At 37.3% G+C, this 17,998-nt stretch overlaps 1 protein-coding gene across 1 annotated transcript in view; it reads right to left on the bottom strand.

Moving 5' to 3' along the window:
* Positions 1–17,998, bottom strand: part of PIK3C2B (phosphatidylinositol-4-phosphate 3-kinase catalytic subunit type 2 beta) — a 1,063,900-nt gene that overhangs the window by 139,079 nt on the left and 906,823 nt on the right. Inside the window, exons 24-26 of the mRNA XM_044076750.1 lie at positions 15,436–15,605; positions 8,487–8,643; positions 6,899–7,008 (exon numbers count right to left, since the gene is read on the bottom strand). Of these exons, the coding sequence (XP_043932685.1) occupies positions 6,899–7,008; positions 8,487–8,643; positions 15,436–15,605 (437 nt within the window). The remainder of the gene's footprint in view (positions 1–6,898; positions 7,009–8,486; positions 8,644–15,435; positions 15,606–17,998) is intronic.

The following is a 17,998-nucleotide window of genomic DNA, read 5'->3' as shown; positions in this document are numbered from 1 at the left end:
TTTGATGAAGTCTGTAGGAAGAGGTCCTCAGGGCACTTTATTCCACTGTTAGGAAGGTCTAATGCTACACTCACCATCCCTAGTGATAGAATGGGTGATGCAGTAGAGGGACCAAGTGGCAAACAATTCAACAATGGAATGGTGTTGACTTACACTAATAAATTTGATGATTTAAGGAAGATTATAGAAATAAATTTCTTTGAAGTCAACCCGGACCACCTTAGTGCAGTGGGAAAAAGACCAGTAGTGATATACAAAAAAAGCACTTAGTTTTAAAATGATACTGGAAAGAATGGGAAGACGTGAAAATAAGGAAGGAATAGTCAAGTGCGGAAATTGTAATCAACGTTCTTCCTTAATATACATGGCTTTGGGTACATAAAACCTAGAGGCAGGTTTACATGTTCCACTAAGGGTATTGTTTATCTAGGGTTATGCACACTTTGCACAGCATTCTATGTAGGAAAAACTAAATGTAAATGCAGGCAAAGGGTATATCAACACACAACATCAAGAAGAAAGATGAAAACAACACCCTATATAGGCACATTAAATCCAACCCTATGCACCAGTTCAAGTTTTGCATTATTGATTATTGAGCAAGTTAACTTAGGTGAGTGTGTGTGTGGGGGGGGGGGGGATCCAAGTGATGACTTCTTAGAATTTTTAGAACTTAAATGGCAACTTAGGACCAATGCCACCCAGCCACCAGGTTTAAATGAAAATGTTTCAATTTCCAGCATACTAAAACTCAAAGCTGGATATTATTTTGGGTAATTATGCATTGGTGCCAAAGGGTACACATTTGATATGTGTCACATAGGGTATGGAAAGGGTGTTACTTAAGAGTATTATATAAAAAAAACTGAAGAAATGTTTTTAAACTTAGCTGCAGTAATCTTTCCCATGCACTGTGTATTGCTGTAAATTACTTCTATGTAACTGTTACTTATTTTTCTAGCAGGTTTTACAACATACTAGCTGTTTATACTGGCACTCTGAGGAAATTTTACTAATTTGAATATTATCTAATCAATTATGTACTCCATTAATTTAGTATGATGTATAAAAAGGCTTCTTGACTTATGGGTAATTGTTCTGATGAAGTCCAGTTACCAGAGGACAAAAGTGCTTAACCTCTATTGTTGTTTTATGAGTTTTTTACATAATAAATTCATGTTCTGAGCAGCACTCCACTCTGAAGTCTTTTCCCACCAGTGTGAATGTTGAGAGACTACTCATGAGACAATAGAACATATCTGCTTAACTTGTATGCAATTACGTTGGACTTCCTCTGGATGTGCATTGCTATCAAAAAGTGATCGGATAAGACTGCCCATTGCCATACTCTCATAGCTTCTCGGCAAAGAGGATATTTGATGTACCAATCTACTGATATATTGTCTGTCTAAACTGCAATAGTTCTGGTTGAGAGAGTGTCTTGGAAGGCCTGCAACACTAGGAGGATGACTCTCATTTCCAGAACATTGATATGCATGTTGGATTCTTCAGGGGACCATGTGCCTTGGACCGTACTTCCGAAGAAGTGCCCCCCCACCCAAGCTCAGAGGTGTCTGTGGTCACTGTGGCATTGGGGTGAGGGAGAACAAAGGATGGCCTTCTTGTATTTGACTGGAATGGATCCACCATAAAAGGTAATTTTTGTAGGCTTGCATTACTTTGACTTGACTGGATAATGCTTGTTGGAGAATAGACCACTGAGTTGCAAGTGTCCACTGAAGGATCCTCATATGGTACCTTGCTAGCATTACAAGAGTGACTGCTGCTGACATGAATCCCAATGCTTGGAGTATCAGCTGAGCTGAAAGAGAAGAACTTTGAATGATCTTTTTGACCTGGAACTAAATTGTTTAAAACCGGGACAGAGGGAGAGACGCTATTTGAGTGACTGTACTGAACACAGCACCAATGAATTTCAATATCTGAGTTGCCTGAGTTGAGATTTGTTGTAACTGACAGAAATCCCCAGATGAGAGCATAACTGAAGTAAGTAGTCCCGAGCCTGAATTAGATTATGCCTGGTCGGAGAGGTTATGAGCCAGTCATCCAGATATGGAAAAACCTGGAATCCCTGCAGTATCAAATGAGCTGCAACTACCTCCATATACTTGGGTAAACACCCTGGGGGCTGTGTTGAGACCAAAGAACAGAGCTCTGAATTGGTAATGATTGGCTCAAAGCTGGAGGCATAGATATCCACTGGACCACCTGTTCACTTTTATATGATAGTACAAATACTGAAGATCTATTGAGCACATTCAGTAGTCCTTGTACAGAAAAGGCATAATAGACTGACCTGCAACCATCTGGAACTTGGTATACTGAACTGATCAATTTAGTTGGCTGAGATCCAAGATTGGTCACTAGTCCCTTGTTTTCTTTGGCACGAAAAATAATCTTGAATAAGTTCTAGACTCTTTCTGGTCTGGGAGAACCTCTTGGATGACTGTTTTTTTCTAGCAGCTTGTTTATTTCTAGCGCTGCTTCCCTCTGATTGGGTGGAACATCGGAAATTTTGTTTAATATTAGTGGGGATGAATGAGAAAATGGTATTATATAACCTTTGGAGATTCTCCTCCATACCAATGAATCTTTTGTAATTTCTAGCCAGTCTCTCTTATGCAGGGATAAGGAAACCCAGACTTTCTCCAAAGATGGACGGTCATGCCTCCTTTCAGGACTGCTGATAGGATCTGTCAGAGAAAGTATCCATAGATCCCTGATTATGTGGCCCACCTCTGCTATGGGGATGGCATCTTCCATTAGAGTTCTCCCCTCTCTGCCCCTGGGGGGAACTGTTTCTACGTGGATTTTGGAAGGGACCCTGGGATTTTTTTGAACCACATTTTCCATCTGCCTCATTAGTTCTTAGAAAAAGTCCATTGAGGGATCGAAAAATGTACTCCAACAGCAGACACGTTTTTTTCCTTCCTGCTCACACCTAGAGAATGTTTCTTTAACTTTGGAGGGAAATAAGGAACTTCCATCAAAGGGAGCACTGATGAAGGATGATTTGAAGGGTTCCACAAAGTCACACAAGAACATCCAGGCATGTCTTCTGATGGAAATGACGGAACCCCCTCCCCACCTGTGAGGTACCTTCAGCTGCGTAGGAAATAACCCTCATGGATGAGTTTGAAATGAACTGAAGGGTAGACTGAGAGGAAATAGTACTCTCTACCTCAGAGGATGTGGTCCAAGAGAGAGATTTGGAAAGTTGTTTAATCAAATCCCTCTAAAGTATCATAAAATGTGCCAAATAATTCACTGACCTAACGGCGAAGGTTGCTGAAGCATAGACACGCTTCCCAAATCTATCCAGTGCCCTACACTCCCTGTTAGGGGGTGGGCAGAGGAACTTTGCTCTGCCAGTTCATTCTTAGTAGCTGCTGTTATGACCACGGCATCAATGGGTACCCCCTTGCTCCAATATTATCTATCCTTAGGTAGTGCCAGGATCCTATCTGGTCTCTTAGGGATAGGCTCAATCATGTCAGGCTCCTTCCACTTCCATCAAGAAACCAAATCAATGAGCTCATTGGCAGATGGCTTCACCCAGAAGGTAGACAGGCCAGTACCAAAGGCCTCCAGGAACACAGGCTCCTCTTCGAAACAGTTATCAGGAGAACCAGACCCCTTTGTTTTGGGACTTCTAAGATGTCTCCAAATGAGACATCATCAGGAGGAGATCTGGGAGACCCTTCCCATTCATCAAAGTCAGTGTCCTCTGTAACAGACTCCTGCAGAGAGTCTAAGTGCCTCCTTTTGCTCTTCCTCTTCCTAGGGACTTCTTCTGTAGGCTGTTCCACACAGGGGTCAGAAGAGCTTACTATACCCTGCTGGGTGGTCTGGAGACTGGTTTGGCCTTGTGTTCCCAGTGGAACAGATGACTGGGGCTTTGATGCAAAATTGAATGGGACTGGTAGTCAGAGCCAAAGAGTGAAGAGAAGTCTGAACTCTGGAAAAAGAGAAGGCTCTTCTCCACTACCTCGAAGGCAGAATGCCTCAGAGAAAAGGACATTGATGGATCCAATATGGCATGTTTACAGACTGTCAGCTCCCTTCACCCCAAAAGCAAACTACTCAAGGAAGGAGTTGAAGCTCAGCTGTCCAGTGCCGAAGCTCTGAGGGGCACAGACTGCTCAGACAACTTTGGAGTCAAGTCCAATCCCGAATCCAGCACTGATGCTACGGCTCCAAGAGTTGTCCAGCTCTGAAGTACTCAGCGCTGGATCACTCAGAGATGAAGATTCCAACATCTTAGGAGACAGACAACTCCAAGACTTTTGGATCTGATGGCTCCAAAACCAAAGGTCAGATCAGAGAAGAGTTAATAATGGAGGAGTAGTACTGACAAGGGTCTCTGGACCCGATGGCATCAGAGGCTGAAGAACTCCCATATGTATATATGTCCTGAGGAACTTCTCATCATCCTGTCCACATTAGCTTCTGTAAAGCTCTTGGAAGACTGAATGGATGAGTCTGTGGATAAGGGCATTGAATTGTGCCTTAAAGATTGTGCCACAAAGAGGGATGGGAGCCAAGAGGAAATAGGATCTGGCAAAAGTTGAGGTGAATGGATTCGTGGAGATTTATTGGATCTAGATTTCGGATCAAAAGTTGTCATATCCAACTTTTTGAATAGTTTGAGAAGAGGCTCAGATAGCACAGCTGAAGTAGCAGATGTTGACGGATCTGGAGATATCTTACATGATTCATCAATGTGAGACTCTCTTTGTCATCTGTTTTGGGGTTTGAGCCCCAGAGGCTGGAGAAGCAAGATTAAAAGGCATCAATTCCCTAAGTATTAGTTTATACTTCCGGTTGATTAAAGCACAAGAATTAAACCCTTTACAGATGTCACAGTCAGAGTCCAGATGAGAGCCCTAAACAATAGACACACTTGAGTGTGCATCTGAGTTGGGTATTTTGTGGCCACAGGCCACACCATTTTCTTTAAACCTGAAGGTTTATCAGACACAGTAAAACAGCAAAAGGAGTAAGTTTTTTTTTTTTTAAACAGATGAGAAAAGAGAACAAAATACCAACAATGGTAATTAAAAAGGATGAACTAAAAGAGTACCAAACAGGATACCAACAATGGTATTTAAGGCGCGCTCTAAGAGTGATGTAAAAAAGGGAAAGAGACTTAACAGAAATTTTTTAAAAGGTTTAAAGGAAGGAAAAAGGGCGAAAAATTATAGATTATTTGTCTGAAATAGAAATGAAGCTAACTCACAAAAAATAAATAAATAAATAAAACTAAGGCTCACTCGAGAGTTTTCAGACACCACATCTGAATGCTATGGCAGCAACTGAGGTATGTAAGATGATAAGGGCATTACAGGTAAAGAGAGGAGCTCAAGAGTTTCAGTGTTCTATGAGCTGAAAGAAGCAGCCGAGTCAGATCAGAGGATCGGGTCCGAACCCAACAGTTCAGTAATGAATAAAAATGACATCATCAGATTAATGGTTCACCAGTAAAGTCTATGCTGGTAGAACAGATAAGGATTAACTTGGTGGAATGGCCATTTTCAAGTCAACGAAGAATGCCCCGGTCAGGTTGCCCTTTGTCCATGTTGATGAATGAGTGGTTATTAACCACAAGAACAGCCATATTAGCATTAAATAATCATTTATAGGTACCTCTGAGGTCACTGCATCCTTTGGGAAAGAAACACTTTCCACACTACAGTAATCACTTTTGAAAACATGTACTATCACTCAGAGATGAAAAACTACATTAATCAGTTGTCATTTTCAGTTATTGAGCCATTTAAGCAACTAAAATTAAAATCTGTTGATACTTGTTCTGCAAGGCTACTGTTAAAGTTAGTCATCCTGTAGAAGTAAACAACTCCCCTGTGAAATATGCCAACAGCTATGCACCATATCCATGGGGACAAAGCTCAGAAAATGGACAAAAATCATACAGACAGAAACTGACAAACCACAGATAACAGGGATACAGGAAAGGAAAGATATGCAAAAGAACTCAGCTAAGCTTTCAAATGTACCGTACCAAAGCAAGCATGCTCTGTATATGCCCATTTTTCTTATTTGTTTATTTTGGGTGGGCATGACAGTAGTAGATAGGTGCAGCACACTCTTTTAGAGCAAGTGGCATATGTAGGTATAATGGTTAATAAAACATTGCTCATTCATAAGAGAATTCGATCAACAAAAATTCAAAAGCACACCCAGATAAAGCATTATGTTGGTTTTTGCAAAAGACAGTGAAAATTGACACACCCTTTTGATTTCATGGCACTTATGTATCTTAAATCTCTGTTATTCAGAAGAATTCTGAACAAATGCATAAGAATACCGCTCACCTCTGCCAAATGTTTATCAGAATCTGGTAAGTAGACTGTGGCAACAGCTATGTAGTTTTAGCAGTTTATGGCCCTCCCAAGCTGTTATACATAACCATATGTTTTGGGGGGAGGAGCTGTGATCTATCTGTGTCTGACAATGAGGCTGGAGGGGTTAGAGTAGCCATATACATAATAAAGGACAACTTCTAGAAAACACCCGCATGATTGTGTACATTGCAGGTTGTAGAAGTGTATGCCGCACTGCTGAAGAGATAACTGGGAAAAAATAACCATATGGCTAGCTGTATCATAGCTGCTAAGTTAAAACTCTTATTATGCAAATGAAAGTGCAGTCTGAGATGAAAAAACAGATGCTAAGTGGCAAAGAAGTAACACTGAAATTCTTTACAGAAAAAAAAAGTCTTAGTACCTCATCCAGTAGCAAAATACCTAATTCTTAAAGAAACTAGCAAACTTGAAAAATGTGTATAAGATCCCAGTTCTTCAAGGGATAGGAATATCAGAATATTGTATGTTTGCATGTGTTATCGCTGTTTTACCTGGTAAAATAGGTTGTAGCATCTGCCTCCGAATCTTGTGGCCTCAGTGCATCGTAAACATATTTTAAGTCTTCCAAATCTGACAGCTCAGGAATTCCACAGGAGAGCATCTGAAAAAATAAATATGTGATGCTTAAGCATGGACAGTTTATTGAAAAGTATTGCTTTTAAAAGCAATCAGAACCAGTGGATAGGAATTAATAAAAATTCTGAACACTGGATGGCGACTGTTCATCTCAGCCTGATTTTTTGCCTTAGCTGGCACGTGCCTACTGCTATCCAAAGGCAGAATTTGCTGAAACACAAGGGCAATGAAAAGACTTGTTAATAAGGGTGGGGAGGGTCATGAATGAATGAGAGTCGCCAACTCTGAAATTACCAAAATATTAAAAGAAGCACAAATGTAAGTACTACAATATGAAAATACATTTAAAATGTCTTTTTGACAAATCTGTTTTAGCATGAGTTAACTTGTTTCTCAGTTGAATGCCCCTTCCATCTTTGCTGATGTAACTGGAAACAGTTGTTCTAATTTATTTAGTGAACTTACACAAGACATTAATATTAGCTTGTAGAACCACGTGAACAATTCAAGTAGTTGTCAAGTAGCAGAGATTACTTTTGTTTCAATCTTTGTTCCACTGTCTGTAGATCATTGACCCCCCCCCCATGGCCAATTGGCACATTTGATTCCCATCACCAGGTCAAAGTTCAGTTGGAAAGAGCTATCATTCAGAAAAAAACATCAAGGGTGGTTCATGTTTTTTCCTCTTTTAGTTTCTCTCCCTATCACATGCCACCTGCAAAGCAAAGGGGAAGGATGTGCAGTGGGATGGCAGTGCAGGATTCCCCCCTCTCTCCTTTCCACATGTGGTATTCCCTTCAAGAATCCTTGCCATATTTCCGATGGCATAAGCAGTGAGGGTGTCACTAAGTACACACATCCCCCCAGAAGAAGTAAGTGGGCCATGGCACTTCATTCCTCCCCCTCCTCACTTGACTCCTCCAGTGCCGGGGCTGCTACGGTTACCCTGGTTGCCTGTGATGCAGTCAAGAATCCATCTTCTGTACCATGGAGCCAGGTTTAAGTAACAGAGATATTTTTGGCTTAAGGCATTAAACTTCAACCGATTTACTGTGGCATTTTGTCCCATTTTAAAAGTTAATGAGAGAGTGATATAGTTACTGAACAGAACAGATAAATCTGGACCATGCTTCACAAATAGAAGAACAGAATTCTGTCCTTTTCTTAGACTACTTAGTGAAGCATTTCCTTTTATGACTGGTGTAAACATAAACTGAATTAGGCAGAATTCCTGTTCTGTAACTTTTTACATACATATGAATGGTATAAATGATTTTCAACAGATAATACTCTAACATTAAACGTACAGCTTAAAACAGTACAGTTTTGCTGAGTTATGATGTAACACATTATTGCACAATTCTGAAATGAAACTGAAGGTAAAAAAGCTCATCCCATCTGGCTGACTTTTTCTTCCAACTCTGACAGAAATCAAATATTTTTATTTAAATATAAATGTGCCTATGTCACAAGTGATAATTCAATAAAAGGTTCAATACTCACTAGTCCCAACAAGTTGAGGAAAAGGTGGGTGTGTTTTCTAATGAGGTTGTATGCTTGACAGCAAAGGTCTACAAAGTCATGAAAACGGCTAGATGGCTTATCTCCTCCATTGATGACGTATGCCATGTCAGAGGTGAAGACAAATGGAGCCCTGTCCCTGAAAGGCAGAATGCAATTAAATCAGTGATGAATAGATATTTCTTTGTTGCTAGATTCACATCACTAATCTGGTATCAAAGTGTGGGTACAGAAATGACGTTTATTACTGTATATATTACAATGACATGCATAAGATCCTTTTGTCATTTTTAAAGTTAACATTACCAATACATCAGACAATCAAACAAAATAAAAAAAATCAACTAACACGCATCATTTCCAAACTCAAAGTATGTGTTCTACCAGTGACAGTTAGACACTGTTGCATTCAACCGTTTTGTGGAAAGCTGTTTCTTAAAATAAACCAGCAGAACACTGCACACATTTCCTGTACCTAAATGTTTTATACATTAACACAATTTTAATACAGAAGCTCCATCTAATGAGGACTGATCAAATTCTGACAAATTCTGGTGATAGGCATTGGAATGCCAAACAACTGGAAAGAAAGGTGGTTATGTTGCAAAGGTTATACTTGCAGCCTGCTTTATAACCAAATGTTTGAAGTCAGTTTTCCAACACAATGAAGCAAAACAGAAAGAATTTAAGGGAGAGATTTAAAGTTAGAGAGTGACATGGTAAACTTTGCTATTCATGCAAATTGAGAATCTCATACACATTTCAAACAAAAATATTCCTGTTACAGAAGACACTATAAAAACCGTGAGCCTCATTTTTAATGAGATGGAAATACTTACAAACTTGCTTCTTTTTTGTATAACAAAATAAATACAAATGATAAAAGTGTCAGATTTTTTAAACAATGTACAATGGTAATACTTTTTGCTAGTGGAAAAGTAAGTATAAATGACAACAAAAGGGTTATTCACAGTAAATTTTCATTAAAATAGTGCTTTAGAATGAAGCAGATGTAAAAGTATCCTCTCAATGTATGTAACAATATTAATGTCAGAAGTACGAGTACTAATAAGCACCCCAAGTGTTACATTACTACTGAAAATTGTTGGATGTTCCTGGTGAATTTCCTTAAAATAATCATTCTCGTACATGCACTGATCCCTATGATTGTACTTTGAAAAGTCCATCGCCTTTTATCAAACTTCCCAAGCCTATTTATAAGCAGGATGGAGAAGAAATGCTCATAAAGATATTTTCTGGAAAGTTCTGTAAGTCAGCAGGATAAGGGAGAAGCAATATTAATCATGAAGTAGTAGCAGATTGCCAGAAAAGCCAGGGATTATACAAGTGAGTGTTTATAATTTGTCAGATAAAGCATTAACAGAAATGCAATTAAAAAAATAAAAAAATTGTCTGGGCTTTGTACCTAAACCTTGTGGCAGTTAAATTTACTACTGTCTGGGGATAAAACAAGGTAAATTTTAATTATTTGCAGTGTCTCTTAACCTGCCAAGTGTTTCTCTTCATCTCTGTTTGTGAACATGACACATGAAATTTAAACTGCAAAAATGTCAGAGGTGTGATAACATGTCAAGAACATAGTATGAAGTTTTGTCAAAATAAATAGGCTTGATTTATACTGTTATAACGTCCAGACAAGAGTACTGCAATTGCTGGTTTATATAAAATCTTTTACAAAGAAGCTGTACTTAATATACTAGGCAATGCTTCAGCATCTGAAGTACCTAATTATATTTACAAGCATAAAAGTTTTACATCAGTATGTTACTACAGGATGACCTTTATGTGAAAGGGCAGCTGTCTGTGACTTTGCATAAGTAATGAGTTGTTAGAAATTCAAGGAGTCCATGGGCCAGATTCAATAATGCCTATGCTAAGTGTACATGATATGTAGTTAAGAACATCCCTACCACATTTTTGTGCTTTCTACTCACTCAGAAAGATTACACCAAGTGTACATGTAGTCTATACTTTGCAATAACCTTTATGAATCCCTGTCAATATTTAAAGCTGCAAGAGTATCAGTAGGAAAACTAAATTGGGAGGAAGAAGGTGTAAGTTATGCTTGTATTGTCTGCTCACTCAGAACTGTGTACACATAGTGTAGGTGTTATTGAATTCTGGGGCATATCTTTTCTATTTTACCAAAAAATGTTCTCAAGCTACTATTGGGGATAATAGTTTCAGAATGGGGATATAGTACAATGTAAAGCTTTTTTTATTGGTTTTACTTTAAATTCACTGGTTATAAGTACAAATTGGTTATCTGTGTGTTACTAAACAGATATGAGTTAACAGGTGTTTCTATTGTTAACTGTGACCTATTATAATCAGTGGACATAAACACCCCTTTAAAGCAATATTATCCTTGAGAAAAACTTAAGGGAGAAAGTTGGTAACTGTCCACTTACTCTATGTATTCACTCGATTTCACTGAGATTTGTTATTTGTTATGGGAAATTAATATAGTATGTACTATAGCCAGCGCTGGCAGCAGAAAGTGATAAAGGCATGACTAAGTGGATATACAATCGGAACTTTCTCAAGTCATAATATTCAGTAAGCAAAGCTATCAAACCAGCTGTTATAAGGAAACAGGATGTTCTCCTAATTGATGACAAGGTGGCCAAAAATGAAGGTGAAAAACATATCAGAAATGAAGGTGAAAAACATATACTTGTACATATAAATATATGGACTATAAATATAAATGTGCTTTTAAAAATACCCCCACCACCAATAAAATAAGTAAAAAGGAGCACTTTTGAATGTAGCTACACATTCCTTACAAATACATCAAGATAAATGATAGCTAAAGAATCTGGAAAACTGAGAAGTGTATTACAATAACACATTGTTAACTGTAAAAGTAAAGGCTAACCCTTGTTAAGCGTTTTGTAGCTTTTACATTGTGAAAACTAAGACAATTATATATGTAAATTCTGCAGACTAGATTAGAAATGTATGCATGTGAAGTGGACCACAGTGTCACCATTTATATTAAATATTGCAGTAACCAAAGAAAAACCCAAAACCAGTGAAACCAACTTCGAACAACAAACAACACTGGTGCTCCAGAAAAACGAGCCAAGGAAATAACGTAAAATAGTTTATTCAACGTTTTCATCGACAGACTTCTTCAGAATAAAAATATACTAACTTAGTTATTTTTGTTGTGGAAGATTTCTGCTTGCAGTACTTTTGACTTCACCTTATTAAATCGCAGTGCTGTATGGTGACATACAGAGACCACCACACATGATAAAGTTTAGTTTCCTGCTCCGCGGTAGCCAGGTAGGCAACACAGTTTTCAAGGCTGCTATACAGCCTTGTCTTTTACTCAAACCAAATGAAACAAGAAACACCTGAGATGAATCAAGCAAAGTAAATTATACAGTGTTTAAAGCCATGTCCAATAAATTTTTCTGTTCGATGAAGAAAGGACCAGCTTGTCCTGAAGCTCATGTTTTAGTCTGATAACATGTTCAGATCTTTCAACTTGAGATGGTCCTTACTGGAATATAAGGATGCCAGTATTCTATTAAATACAAGTTTCATGAGATGAATCTTGCTGCTGATAAAATTCTTGATCACAGCTGGATATTATTGTGATGAAAAAATGATGCATTCCTTTTCACTGAGTGTACTCTAATGCTCAGCATACAATAGCAGCAGAAACATACTAGTATGCTGGTGGATTTCCAAGCCATGGAATGGAAAATAATTAATAAGGCTAATTAGAAAAAAATAGTTCTCATCCTATTAAGGACGAGAGGCAAACAGTCCCAAGGGATATTTCACCTGTAGGGAACTCTATGTTCTGTGAGATGATTCCATACTTGTCTTACTAACAAATCGTTTCCCCTTTTAAGTTTATGTTATGAGAAACTATACAAAGACAAGTTAAGAAATAAAAACATTCAGAACGAATCAAGATGGTTTAGTTTACTTATCAGGCAATCCCTTTTTACTTACAGTGACTTAGATGAGTACAGTGTGTATGAAATACTCTGAGAAGCTGATTTTGGAGGTAGAAGGACACAAGAGTACCTAGACAAAACGTATAAAGACTCAGGATAAACAAGAAAACTCCAAGACAGATCATGACCAGATGTTAGTACTGAATCCCAAAGCAGGAAGGCAGGAAATGTATCTACTGAGCCACCATGCCATTAATGACTCTTTCGATCCTCAATCCTGACGGACAACCATGCTTGTTACAAATACAATTTCTCAATAATCAGAATTCAAGGAATGGTTACCTCAGATTCTACATGAAAGTGCCACATTATGCTGTATTTTGAATTTCTTAAGAGTAAGAATATGAACAGCTTTGCTTCTGGATGTTGGTGTATATGTATATGTGTGTGTGTGTATATATATATATATATATATATATATATATATATATATATATATATGTCTACTTTGTTTCATTGAAAGCTCATTTCAGTGAATTTGAATTCACCCTGACCAAAGCCCTGAAAGCTTCAATAAATGAAAACTCATTTCATCGAATCTCCCACTGAAATGAAGTACTGGCACTGTGTAGAGTACTGTAAGGCAAGTAAAGGTATATGCCCTTTTCCCCACTGTAGTGCGATCCTGGAGTTAGTATATATAATTAGTGTGGGGTGTGGGGGGCATAGCCCCCCCCGTTAGTTTGGGTATACATTGTCTTCTGGAAAGATTTAGTCACTGGTGTTGTAAGTATGCATGTCTATGGTTGAAAATGTATTGTTTTGAAGCTTTTGGTGAAATATAATACAAAACCATACTAGCTGGAGGGCTATGCCCCCCCACACCACCCCTAACTATATATACTAATTCCAGGATCGCACTACAATGGGGAAAAAGGCATATACCTTCTACTTGCCTTACAGCACTCTACACAGTGCCAGTACTTCAATTCAGTGAAATGAGATTCGGTGAAATGAGTTTTCAGTCATTTCAGCTTTCAGCGATTTGGTCATGGTGAATTCAAATTCAGTGAAATGAGCTTTCAAGTAAACAAAGTAGACCCATATATAGGGTTTACTATCATATTTGCAAACGTCATTTAGATGAAAGCAACGATTTTGGACAAATATTGTTGGAAATCAAAACACCGAGCAACCAAAATATCGAACAGAGCATTTCAGCAATGTCAAATATCGACTTTGCTGAAATGCTCACATCTGCCCACAACTAACAATAATGTTTGCAGGGAGGCAAGCCCCCTTGCACTCCCACACCCCCCTACTTATATATACAAACTCCGAGATCACACTACAGTGAGGGTTAGGGTACAATTTCCCGATCTCCACTATAGTGCGATCTGCACCACAATGTTGAAGCTGACAGTAGCGGTTGTTTGCTCATGTCAGCTTCGACATTGTGGTAATCGAACTCTCAGTCTGAGAAAATGATTTTTGCACATATTCGATCATCTAAATGACAATTGAATATATATATATATATATATATATATATATATATATATATATATATATATATATATATATATATATATATATATAGGATCCGTGCAGATCCCCGAAGACAAAATCACCGAAACTAATTTCGGTTTGGCATAATTGCGCGAAAGTGCTTTTCACCGAAGAAGCACTTTCGCGTCAGTATGCCTGTTTGCAAGACCGCACTATGATGTGGATAAGGGAAAATTCCCTTTTCCTCACTGTAGTGCAGTTTTGGAGTGAGAATATTAAAGTGGGGGGGTGCAGCCCCCCTGCATAAACGTAGATTTCGTTTTTTTTTTTTTAACATATAACGAAAGTGCTTTTTTGGTGAAAGTGCTTTTGTTAATATATGTTCAGTGATTATGGATTCGGGACTTTGCACATTCATGCATAAGTCCTAGATATATATATATATATATATATATATATATATATATATATATATATATATATATATATATATATATATATATATATATATATATATATATATATATATATATATATATAGCTATATGGGTCCACTTCATTTCACTGAAAGCTCATTTCACTGAAACTCAGTTGCCTGTGCACAATTCACTGAAAGCTCATTTCACTGAAAACTCATTTCACTGAAACTCATTTCATTGAAAATTATAGATGGCCTTTACCCCAGTGTAGTGCGATCCTGCAGTTAGTATATAAAGTAAGGGGGGCACTTGTTTATATATTGTCTTCTGGAAAGAGTTATTCATTGGACTTTTAAGTATCCGTGTTTATGGTTTTAAACTTTACAATAGGTGGGGTGGGCTACACGCCCCACACACCCCAAAGTGGGGGGCTGTGCCCTCCACACCTCCCCCTTACTTTATATACTAACTCCAGGATCGCACTGCAGTGGGGAAAAGGCCATATATAACTTTTAATGAAATGAGTTTCTGTGAAATGAGTTTTCAGTGAAATAAGCTTTCAGTGAACTGTGTGCAGGCAACTGAGTTTCAGTGAAATGAGCTTTCAGTGAAATGAAGTAGACCCATGTGTATATATATATATATATATATATATATATATATATATATATACACACACACACACACACACACACACACACACACACATATATATATATATGGTTTACGGGCCATGCTCTAATGGCTTTCCAGTAATTGATACAATAAATATCTTTTGATATAAATATCTCATGACATCATACTAACTTTCACTGAATAAATTACAGTCATTACAGTCAGGTACATTAAATACTTCAGCATTTTTAACATATGGTGAATTGGCTGCTGCCTTATAAAGCTTGGCCAAGTCATTTTTAAGCTTTAACTATGACCTTTTCAGAGTTTACTTAGATCTCTAGAGGTTTCTAAAGCAGCCTTAGATCATCATTCATTTAAGAGCTGTTCTGTTTAATTATTGTAGGTTTTAACTAAAAGTTTGTCAGTTATTGCCACTGTACCAACCGTTTAATGTTTCCAAACATCTGAGCATGTCCCAAAAACTTCCCAAAGTCGATATGGAACATGTGACCACTAGTTTTCAACATGATGTTATCATTGTGCCGGTCACAGATCCCCAAGACATAAGTCGCTACACAACATCCAGCACATGAGTAGATGAAGTTTTCCACTGCCTGCAACAAAACAAACAAAAAAAATAGAAACATAACACATGCATCAAATTTGTAGAAAATAAGTATAAAAGATCTTAAAGGAGACAAGTGGATAGCATGTTCCAATCAGCTACAAGGAATAACTTTTCTTACTTACAGAAGGACATTTCAGATTAAAAGTAATGAGAAAAGGAAGAGCCTCAAATGTTGAACTCCATATACTTCACAGACCATTCTTTCACAATTTCAGTGTTTCACACATAACATAAATGGAATTTTCTTCATAGCTTTGGAAGCATTAATATAACTGCAGTTCTCTAATTTTTAGAAGTGAAACCCAGAGAACAGAATGGCACAGTGGACTGGATAAGTCCAAACTGAACTAATTTCCATAAGGACCTCCTGCTCTATGATCATACCCCAGCTCAAACATGGCATTTCAAGCTTTGTCCCACCACTTAAAATGTAATGCAGGTATGTGTAGGTAGACAGGTAGACTAGGTATGCATGAAGAATTATAACTCCCAAGTCATAAAAAAAAAGAAATGGATGGAAGTATCCTTGGTTAAATCCCGCACTTTGTACTATATTTGAGATTCTAACAGATGTTGCTATCTCAATGGAAATTTTCAGCAAAATGGACATTATAGAAGTTTAACTCCTCCTGCTATGGATAGGGCATTAGCATGTGTTTCTGGTTTTCTATGTCTGTCTAAATCAGGAAGAAAAACACAAGTAGAACTGGTTACTAAAGAAGGCAATTAAAACTGCATAGATATATGAACAAAAATGTGTGCATCAAAGTACTTGCTATCTAGAAAATGAGTTCAACATGAAGAGACATATCTCTCAACTATCCAAAATTTTGCAGAATGTCCGTGATTTTACTTCACATCCTTGGTCTGTTCCTATTAAATTTGTGGATTTTTGGCATATTGTTAAGGACTGACGTCACTAACTAATGACAGACATTTGAGTTTTCAAGCTTCATATCATTCAGGAAATGAATGCTATTGCAAAATCTGACCTGTTATCCTTAAAAAAAAAAATCTAAATGGAAAAGCGCAATCTTTAAAATCTGTCACTAATTTTGGGCACTTTAACTCTTACTTATTTACTTGCTTTATCTCTGATTCTTGAGCTAAGAAGTTGAGAGGTATGTGAAGAGATATAACATAAGAAGAAATGGACTTGCCCAAAATTTCCAAAGACAATAATTAAAAAAGGCTTTCTCTGTAATTCAAATTCTGCATCTGAATGTAAGAAGACAGTATTGCTACACTTTCGCACATTGATAACGTGACTATTGGAAGTTTAAGCCAATATTCTCTTCCCCATAGTAGAGAAGATTTTCCATAATAGGATCAGTGTTTCTGGAACCCAATCACAACTCTCATTTTAATTTGCTGGGAAGGGCGGAGTCATGGTATTTTTTTGCTAGTCTCAATTACAATTACAGATTTCTAGGAAATTAAGAAAACACCAAAACAAGCAAGAATTTTTGCAATAAAAGACCAAAAACATCATCATAAAAAAACTTTAATCTACTTTGTATGCAATTTTGTTCAGAATTACTTCACAAGACTGAAATGAAAATAACACTCACTTATAAAAATCATCATGTTACATGACAGTACGCATGACTAATGCCTTAATTTCTTCCTTTTTAAAAATACTTTGAATGCATTTAATCTGACTTGCCATAAATATTATTTCTAATCTAACTCATCCTCTGAATCAAAGCTATTACTAAAGCTTTGGACAGCATCAATAACCAAGAACAAAACAAAGTGTGGTTTTACAACAAATAAGAGCATGTCTGGGCTTGTCACTTTTATCACCTGTTCCAATCAAATGTAAAGGCACATACATGCAATGATGCAACTCCTCTGTGGTCCTTCCAATGTAAAATACCTGACACAAGGAACAACACGCTCCATACACTACAAATCTGGGCTTACAATGAAATGTCCCCAGGATTTTTATTTTGTAATTATTTAAACATATTTCCAAGCGCTGCTAATACATTTGCAGTAATTACAATTAAAGTATTTAAACATCCCTTGACAACCAAAATAACTTACTGGCCATGGCCTAATAGGTCTTCCTTGAAAAAAATATCCTTAAATGTGTTTCCCTTTTTTTAACAAAGAGAAAAACCTCCTCTATTCTTTTTATAGTTTCTGGGAAGCCATTCAAGAATTTCCAGTTATTATAAATAATATTCTGAATATTGCCTTTTTCAACAGAGGCTTTATAACATATCACTGGATTATACTTGCCCATATCACTACTATTCACCTCTGTAAATGCTTCAGGCTTAAAGCCTACATGGTTTAAAAAGCATTTCTCTACTGTTTTTGATCTCAGTAAGATCTTCAAAAAACATTCCCTTAGAATAGCCTCTAATAACA

This window comes from Protopterus annectens, chromosome 7.part0 (genome assembly GCF_019279795.1).
Source record: "Protopterus annectens isolate FY-2018-M chromosome 7.part0, PAN1.0, whole genome shotgun sequence".
NCBI classification, from domain to species: Eukaryota; Metazoa; Chordata; order Ceratodontiformes; family Protopteridae; genus Protopterus; species Protopterus annectens.
This window is presented reverse-complemented; position numbering and strand designations above follow the sequence as displayed.